Below are 9314 nucleotides of genomic sequence, written 5' to 3'. Positions count from 1 at the left end.
CGCGCCCAGCCTGATTCAGAGTTTTCTATCATCACTTTCAAAGCTCTGTGGACTCACAGGTAGATCTCTCCTTAGTCTTCACTGCCCCCCCCCCGATCTGGACAGCCTGAATCCTGCGGCAGCAGTTCTGGCGTACGCTGTCGGACGCCTTGGAGGCAAAGTGCAGCTCAGGACACCCTCAGGAATACACTGACATCATGACCCCGGTGCACAGAGACTTTCACCCCAGTCTTAGCTCTTATCATGTATGATGCTCCCTCTTCTGTCCTGTTTAACACAGCATCACAGATGGGAAGCCACCGGGCCGATTCCATGAATGGGAAGTAATCCCTGTTGAAAACTAGAAGGCGTTTTTTAAATAGACACGCTCTCCTAAGATACCTCCCTTTAGGAGCCCACATGGCTCCATGGGAAGCCTCCCGCATCGCAGGGCGCTCAGCGAGGCTGCAGGCTATTCCGCACGTGCACGACAGTGTTGCTGGCTCTCTGTACTGGAGCATAAAGTGTATGAATGTATCTGAGATCTGGAGCCAGTTAAGCTGTGGAATTGGATTTACTCACACTCTTTTATTTTATGGGAGAAACTGAGGCTTGGGGCCACGACCTAGAGTCAAAGCAACAACATGAAAAGACGGTGGTTAGGAACGCGGGCCGGAGCGGCAAGGTGTGAATCCTGGGTCCACCACCCGCTTGCTGTGTGAGCCGGGCAATCTCCCCGGCCTCCATGCCCCAAGGGGAAGGACCTGCCCAGCATGGTTCAGATGAAGAAAAAAATCCAAAACAAAGGAGGCAGTCAGTCTATAAGGATTTTAAAAATACATCTATTTGAAAATATTTGAAAGTAATTAAGATCACTGGAAGCGAAAGAAATCAACACAATGAAATTTAGGAAGAGAAAAAGAGAAATGCAAGGGCAGCTGCTGAATCCCGCCCCTTCCACCCCGAGGGCACAGCCCGGAGATGAAGCTTATTTTAGGATCACAAGTGCGTGCTCTGGTCCACGGAGGATCACTTTAATTCTCAGTCTTCTGGCTGAAGGGTCCTGTCCAAAGTCAGGATCAGAAATAGCTCAGCTCGTCGTGCTTGGCTTTGTTGGTCTGGTAGTCAGACAAGGTCAAGGGCTTGTTTTCGTGAGGGAGAGATTTGAACACTCGCAGGTGTACAAAGTCCTCGTCGCCAACGTGCACCTGGGAAGACAGTGGAGTGAGAGGAGCCTCTGATCCCGAGTCACCTTGCTGCATCCCTCCAGGGCATTAGCAGCTGGCTGAAGACAATCCTGTCTTCTCCTGCAGGTGCAGCGGACGCCTTGCACCTCACATCCCTTAGGGTTCTTAGCTCCCCGGAAGCCCTAGTCCTCTTGAAAGGCCGATGGACACACACAGTAGGATGCTCATCTCAGGGGGCAGCCACAGGGTACACCAGCGCCTGAGACCACAGAGCCCAGGCCTGTGCAGGCGGCTTCCTACCAGCACCCGTTCCGGGCAGGTCCTCCCAGGCCACACTCTATACCACAGAGCCCAGGCCTGTGCAGGTGACTTCCTACCAGCACCCGCTCGGGGCAGGCCCTCCCAGCCACACTCTACACCACAGAGCCCAGACCTGCGCAGGTGGCTTTCTACCAGCACCCGTTCAGGGCAGGCCCTCCCAGCCACACTCTACCTTGATGAAGTAGTTTGTCCCCGCGACCACTTGGCTCTTGAACGACACGGCCTTAAATACAGGGAACTTCTTGTTTTCTTTCTCTTCAAGCTGGGACCTCACCTAGGCAGAGGGGACATGAGGATGTCTCAGTGGCTTCTTGGATGCCCTCCTGCTAGAGTAACTTGCACGCACGTGCACACACACGATTCTGACACTGGCTCTTCACACAATTGTCTCTTACAACTGAAGGGACATTTAAACTGTTAGCCTAATCATAAAGTAGAAAAAAACAGTTGCAGTCGGGTACGGTGGCTCAAGGCTGTAATCTCAGAACTTTGGGAGGCTGAGGTAGGCGGATCACTTGAGATCAGGAGTTTGAGACCAGCCTAGCCAAATGGCGAAAGCCCGTTTCTACTAAAAATACAAAAATTAGCTGGGCGTGGTGGTGAGCACCTGTAATCCTAGCTACTCGCGAGGCTGAGGCAAGAGGATCACTTGAACCTGGGAGGTGGAGGCTGCAGTAAGCCAAGATCAAGCCACTGCACTCCGGCCTGGGCAACAAGAGCAAAACTCCATCTAAAAAAAAAAATTAAATTGGCCAGGCAGGGTGGCTCATGCCTGTAATCCCAGCATTTTGGGAAGCTGAGGTGGGTGGATCACTTGAGGTCAGGAGTTCGAGACCAGCATGGCCAACATGGTAAAACCCTGTCTCTACTAAATATAGAAAAATTAGCAGGGTGTGGTGGCAGGCGCCTGTAGTCCCTGCTACTTGGGAGGCTGAGGCAGAAGAATCACTTGAACCCCAGAAGCAGAGTTTGCAGTGAGCCGAGACCGTGCCACTGCACTCCAGCCTGGGCGACAGAGTGAGACTCTATCTCAAAGAAAAAGGCCAGGTGTGGTGGCTCACACCTGTAATCTGACCACTTTGAGAGGCCCAGGCACGCGGATCACTTGAGGTCAGGAGTTCGAGACCACCCCTGCCAATGTGGCAAAACTCCGTCTCTACTAAAAATATAAAAATTAGCTGGGTGTGCTGGCTCACACCTGTAGTACCAGCTACTTGAGAGGCTGATGCAGGAGAATTGCTTGAACCCAAGAGGTGGAGGTTGCAGTGAGCTGAGACTGTGCCACTGCACTCCAGCCTGGGCAACAGAGTGAGACTTCATCTAAAAAAAAAAAAAAAAAAAAAAAAAAATTAAATCTAACGTAGTTTAAAAGTACTTTGGGGTCAAGCACAGTGGTTTCTGCCTGTGATACCAAAACTTTAGGAGGCCAACGCAGGAGGATTGCTTGAGCCCTGGAGTTGGAGACTCCATCTCTAAAAAAATAAATAACATCAGCCAGATGTGGTGGCATGCTTCTGTGATCCTAGCTACTGGAGAGGCTGAGGTGGATCGCTGGGGTCCTGGAGTCCGAGGTTACCGTGAGCGATGATCGCACCACTGCAACCCAGCCTGGGAGATATGGTGGGACCCTGTCTCAAAAAAAAAAAAAAGTGCTCTGGCTGCTGCCTAGGTTAACGGGTGAGCACAAGAGTATACCGGAGTGACGAAGCTGGTCCCAGAGAATGAGGGGTTTAGTTTAAAAAAACAAAACGGGCCGGCAGGCACAGTGGCTCACGCCTGTAATCTCAGCACTTGGGAGGCCGAGGCAGGTGGATCACGAGGTCAGGAGATCAAGAGCATCCTGGCCAACATGGTGAAACCCCGTCTCTACTGAAACACAAAACATTAGCCAGGCGTGGTGGTGCACACCTGTAGTCCCAGCTACTCAGGAGGCTGAGGCAGGGGAATCACTTGAACCTTGGCGGGTGGAGGTTGCAGCGATCGCTGAGATCATGCCACTGCACTCCAGCCTGGGCGACAGAGCAAGACTCCATCTCAAGACAAACAAACAAACAGGAAGTGGCGGGAAGCACACCAGTTGGGAAAGAAAGGGAGTCACCCAGTATTACCGGTAGCGGAGCCACCAGGGCAACCTGGCCCAAGGCCCCACCACCTCCCAGCGCCAGGGAGGGCCTTTGCTGGCACAGGCTGGAGAAGAGAGGCCTGGGCCCCTGGCAGGAAAGGCTGGGGAGGTGGGGAGGGGACGTGCCCTCCTGCCCTGCTGTTCTCTGGGGGGTGGGGTGAGGGGAAGATGCCTTCCTGAGCCCTGTTCTCTGGGAGGTGGGGAGGGGGAGGTGCCCTCCTGCCCTCCATGTTCTCTGCTCAAGGCCGCCATGCTTCTCGCTGCATGGGCACAGTGGCTACCTGTGTCTGGAGACCAACCTGTGTGCCCCTCTCCCAGCAATGTCCAGTGGGCCTGTGGGGCCACACCAGTGTGGCAGCCCTCACCCCCAGTCACTGAGGGCTCAGGTTGGGTCTCGCCCACAGACCCACCCCAGGGCATGGGAGGATGAGCACTCGCCCCTCTCTTTGCTGTTTCGGAAGCAGGAGCAGGAAAGTCTGCAGGGCATGGCAGGGAAACCCCCAGGAGGCTGTGGAGGAGGCTGTGCACCATGGAGGTGTTGGTTCCAGGCCAGGCCGCCTGTGCAGTGTGGGCACTGACGTGGACACTGACGCTGCTGGCAGGGAGCAGCATGGGCCGGCCTCTCACCCGGGGAGGCCTGAAAGGCAGGATCAGTTAGAAAGCCACAAGTGACCGACCAGTCACCTGTGTCGGGGGTGTCGACAGTGGGGCAGATGGGATGCGAAGGCGCAGGGGCGGCTCTGGGGGAGGGTCCCCCATGCAGTGGCACAGAATGAGGAACTCTGCTGGCCTCAGGGCTCAAGTCAGGCTCTGGTCTCCACCCTCCTTGTCTGCAAAGTATGATAGGAACACTCAGCCTGAGCGCTCCCATAAGGAGTCGGTAAGACAGGGCCAGACTAGGGGGTGTCCAGGAAGCACCCCTGCCCTCTCCTCCCGCCCTTCCTTAGAGACCACCCGGCAAATGGGCTGCCTGGTTCATATGCCTGCCTTAACGCCCCTCCCAGTAGCCATGGCTGGGCCCACTCAGGTCACTTTTGAGACAGGGACTCTTTTTCTCCTGGCTGCAACAAGAACTCATTGGAAGTTCAGAGTGGGTGACAATACGGGATGTCTTAGGCCTGGAAAGCCAGTAAACGGGTAAGGAAGAGCTAGGTAAGCTTCTATGGGTGGCTGTCGGGGAGAGGAACCACTTTTCCAGGTGCGGCTCCCACAAGCAGCCTGGGCAGGCACTGGCTGGACAAATGCCTCATTTCCAAAGGTGTCATGAGACTGACTCATTCTGCCCTTCTTCCCGCAGTCAGATGGTCAAAAACGCTTGAGTGATGAGGCTGTGGGCTGACCACATTCAGGAAGCAGCAGCAGGGAGGAAAGATAGAAGGAGAAAGAAGGCTGGGCGGGGCTCACCCCGGCAATCCCAGCACTGTGGAAGGGTGAAGCTGGAGGGCTGCTTGAGCCCAGGAATTTGAGACTAGCCTGGCAACATGGTGAAACCCGGTCTCTACTAAAAATACAAAAATTAGCCAGGCGTGGTGGCGTGCACCTGTAGTCCCAGCTACTCAGGAGGCTGAGGCAGGAGAATCGCTTGAACCCAGGAGGTCAAGGCTGTGCCACTGCATTCCAGCCTGGGTGACAGAACGAGACCCTGTGTCAATAAATAAATAAATAAATAAATATAAAGGAAAATAAATTTGTTTCCCTTTTCCTCTCCTTACTCAAAACACAGGCCAGATCAGCCTGGCCAACATGGCGAAACCCCGGATCTACTAAAAACACAAAAATTAGCCTGGTGTGGTGGTAGGTGCCTGTAATCCCAGCCACTCGGGAGGCTGAGGCAAGAGAATAGCTTGAACCCAGGAGGCAGAGGTTGCAGTGAGCTGAGATCACGCCGCTGCCCTCCAGCCTGGGCGACAGACCGAGACTCTGTCTCACAGAAAACAAAAACAAAACAAAAACAGGCCTCGGCCGGGCACGGGGGCTCATACCTGTAATCCCAGCGCTTTGGGAGGCGGAGGCGGGCAGATTACTTGAGGTCAGGAGTTCAAGACCAGCCTGGCCAATCTGGTGAAACCCTGTTTCTACTAACAATACAAAAATTAGCCAGGCATGATGGTGCATGCCTGTAATCCCAGCTACTCAGGAGGCTAAGGCAGGAGAATCTCTTGAACCTGGGAAGCGGAGGTTGCAGGGAGCCGAGATTGCGCCACTGCACTCCAGTCTGGGCAACAGGGTGAGACTCCGTCTCAAAACAAAAAACAAAAAGCCCTGGCCTCAGCATCGCCTGGACCTGTTTCTGCTTGGGGCATCCACTCCGTCACCAACTATGACAGGGAGGTGGGCCTGGCCTGTGCTCCACCGGAGGGGCTTCCTGCAGAGGACTTGCTCACTGAAGCCCCTCTAGAATCCTCTGGAAGGTGCAAAGCAACAGGACGTCCATTTTACAGATGAGGAAACCGAGGCACAGGGAAGGTTGCCCTCTGCAACCCAGCCCGGTTTTTATCTTGTTTTTTTTTGTGTGTTTTAACTTTTTATTTAGACTTACAGTTTGAAACAGTGCTAGAATCAGAAGCGTGTAAAGAAACCTGTAGACGCTTTGTGCAGATACGCTTAAGATCTTAACCCATGTGCCTTGTCGCTGGGGACCTCTTGCACTCTCTCATGATATTTTTCCTGAACTAGTTGAGGATACTGACAAAGATTCTTGCTTGGCCAAACTGTAGTCGGGCTCCTGAAGCGCCTAGGCCACCTGCGCACTTCCTTGTAAAATCCAGTTTTAGCAAGAAGCCTGGCTAAGTCCATTTAGCCAGACCCTCCCCACCCGCTTGCTATCGGATCACCGTGAAGTTTGGAGCCGGCTGCTCACCTGCGCCATCGCCGGCGACGCCCGATCACCTGCCTGCCTGAAGCCTGAAGCGCCTCGTGCCTGGGGTTTCCCCTCGGATTGTCCGTCCAGGGACCGCACCCTGCTCCGGGGCTATCAATTCCCACTCGCCCTTGCTGTATTCAGCAGAGCCCAATGTCTCCCCAGCGGCGTCCCAGGCGCGGCCCCCTCCCCTGCACACTCGCGCGCAGCGCCCGAGCCGAGGGAGGCCTCTCACGGCCACAGCCCAGACCAGCCCGGGGGTCCAGGGCCGAGCCCGCCCGCCCACGGGTGCGCAGCGGGGCCCAAGTGGCTTCTCCCGCTCCAGGAGCCGCGGCCGCGCCCTGAGGCTCAGGCGGGACCCCGGGCCGGCCCCGTCCCCGCGGCCCACCCACCTGGTCGGCGATGTCCTGGGTCTCGGCGGTGGCCGGCTGCACGGCGGAGGGCGCCCCGCACATCATCTTGGCGGCGACGGAGGGAACCTGGCGAAGGGACTCGGCGACGGGACGCGGCGGCTCCTCCGCTCAAGTAGGCGCTGAGGTCACGTGACACGCGGGCGGAACCAAGGCGCGGGGAGGGGGGACCTTGGCTTGGGCGTCCCCTGCGGGGTCGCGGTGGCCCCCAAGAAGGGGCGCGCGGGGCGGGGCTCAGGGCGGAGCGCAGGGCGGGGAGCCTGGCTACCACGCGCCGCGGGCTCGGTCTCCGCGCCCAGGGCCGGGGTCGGGAAGGAGCGCCCCCCTCCCGGGGTTGGTGTGGTCTTTCCAGGCGCCGAGTCACAAGGACCGGGGCGGGGGCGCGGCCGGGTGTCGCCGGTGGGTTGGGCGTGCAGGGTGGGACCATGGGGAGGGGCAGTCGGAGGGGGAGCTGTCCTGCAGTGTGGCGGGGTCCGGGCCGCGCACGAGGGAGGGCACGGGTGGGGTGGGCGCAGCGCTACAGGGGTCAGGGGTCCCGGCCCCGCGGGAGCAGGTGTGCTGGCTGCAGTGGACATCACTGCTTGTGACCCAGGACACTGAAGGCTGAAGCGGGTGGACAGAGGGGCCGAGGGAGGGGGAGACGCGCCCACGCGCCCCAGGCTGGGTGGGGGCGGGGGGTAGATCAGAGGGATGAGAAGAAGGCAGGGTTCTGTGGTGGAATTGGAATTTGCCTTTTAGGATTTTTTTTTTTTTTTTTTTTTCCTTTTTTTTTTTTTTTTTTTTTTTTTTTTGAGACAGAGTCTCGCTCCGTCTCTCAGGCTGGAGTGCAGTGGCTCAATCTCGGCTCACTTTAACCTCCGGGTTCAAGCGTTCCTCCTGCCTCAGCCTCTCGAGTAGCTGGGATTTCAGGAGCGCGCCACTAAGCCCGGCTAATGTTTGTGTTTTTTGTAGAGACGGGGTTTCCCCATATTGGCCAGGATGGTCTCGAACCCTGACCTCGTGATCCACCCGCCTTGGGCTCCCAAAGTGCTGGGATTACAAGCGTGAGCCACCGCGCCTGACCTCTTTTTTTCTTTCTTTCTTTCGTTCTTTCTTTTTTTTTTTTTTTTTTAATTTTAGATAGGGTCTTGCTCTGTTGGACAGGCTGGGGTGCAGTGGCCTGATCACAACTCACTGCAGCCTGAACCTCCTGGGCTCAATCGATCTTCCCACCTCAGCTGCTGTACTAGCTGGGACCACAGGCTCACCCTACCACACGCATATACAGAGAGTTTCACCATGTTTCCCAGACTGGTCTGGAACTTCTGAGCAATCTGTCCACCTCGGCCCCTCAAAGTGCTGGGATTAGGCAGCATGAGCCACTACACCCCTAATTTTTTTTTTTTTTTTTTTTTTTGAGACGGACTTGCTCTGTTGCCCAGGCTGGAGTGCAGTGGCCACATGTCTCAGCTCCACTGCAAGCTCGCCTCCTGGGTTCACCGCCATTCTCCTGCCTCAGCCCTCCAAAGTAGCTGGGGATACAGACCCCCACAACCACGCCTGGCTAATTTTTTTATTTGTAGTAGAGATGGGGTTTCACTGTGTTAGGCCAGATGATCTCCATCTCCTGACCTCGTGATCCACACACCCGGCCTCCCCCCCCCCCCATCCCAAAGGCTGGGAATTACAGGCATGAGCCACCGCACCTGGCCTGCACCCCTAATTTTTTTAAAAAATGTTTTTGTAGAGATGGAGTCTCACTATATTGCCCAGGGCTGGTCTTGAACTCCTAGGCTAAAATCGATCCATCCCCGACAGTGCTGGGATGACAGGGCTTGAGCCACCACACAGGCCCTTTGGTTTAGGATTTGTGTTAGACTGGACCAGGCTGGAAAGGGGAAGGGTGCTTGCCTTATTTGTGGGTGGGGCCTGTGCTAGGGCACCTGTTGGTGTGCATTGGCTCTTCAAAATTGACCAGACACCCCACCCAAGGCTGTCCCTCAGGGGAACTGGTCCGCTTCTGGGTACAAGGCCCAAGCAGGATCAGCCCATTGAATGGGGTTGGTGGGGGGCTTTTCCCTTACCTGCCAGGGCACAGCATGGTCTGTCACTTCAGGGAAGGGCGCAAAGGGGTAGGGCAGTCAGGTGTGGTTGAAGCCCAGGGGGAGCTGGGCAGAGACCTGCATCATTTGGTTGAATGAGTGAAGGCAGATTTGACCCCACAAAATGGAAAACTCTTCTATGTTGAAAAACAAAGCATCAGGAGGAAAAAATGGTCACGAAAAGGATGTCCGCTGCTTGTGCAGGTCCTGCAGCTCTGTGGGGCTCCTTGCTGTGGAAGGTTGTTGGCCTTGAGGCCTTTTGGTCCTGAGGTGCCTCCTGGAGTTGGACCCTCACTCTCCAGGCTGGAACTGCGCGGTCCTAGGTGCCTTCCATTTTAAAAATTAGGAGGATAA

General features: G+C 56.0%; 1 protein-coding gene across 1 annotated transcript; it reads right to left on the bottom strand.

Moving 5' to 3' along the window:
• Positions 1-867: 867 nt before the first annotated feature.
• On the bottom strand, positions 868-7009 carry CSTB (cystatin B). The gene is made up of 3 exons (XM_017888751.1): positions 6862-7009; positions 1660-1761; positions 868-1187 (listed from the first exon to the last, which is right to left on the bottom strand). Exons 1-3 carry the CDS (start codon positions 6925-6927, stop codon positions 1059-1061), a joined length of 297 nt encoding a protein of 98 aa, XP_017744240.1. The 5' UTR covers positions 6928-7009; the 3' UTR covers positions 868-1058.
• Positions 7010-9314: the final 2305 nt, after the last annotated feature.

The sequence above is a fragment of the Rhinopithecus bieti genome, unplaced genomic scaffold (genome assembly GCF_001698545.2).
Source record: "Rhinopithecus bieti isolate Rb0 unplaced genomic scaffold, ASM169854v2 scaffold_18153, whole genome shotgun sequence".
NCBI classification, from domain to species: Eukaryota; Metazoa; Chordata; class Mammalia; order Primates; family Cercopithecidae; genus Rhinopithecus; species Rhinopithecus bieti.
This window is presented reverse-complemented; position numbering and strand designations above follow the sequence as displayed.

Excerpts from the sequence above, each read along its gene's own strand:
- CSTB (XM_017888751.1), bottom strand. The coding sequence starts at position 6,927 with ATGATGTGCGGGGCGCCCTCCGCCGTGCAGCCGGCCACCGCCGAGACC. Across the intron at positions 1,762-6,861 it reads CCCAGGACATCGCCGACCAG|GTGAGGTCCCAGCTTGAAGA; the intron begins GTGGGTGGGCCG and ends CCCTCTGCCTAG. Across the intron at positions 1,188-1,659 it reads GGACAAACTACTTCATCAAG|GTGCACGTTGGCGACGAGGA; the intron begins GTAGAGTGTGGC and ends CTGTCTTCCCAG.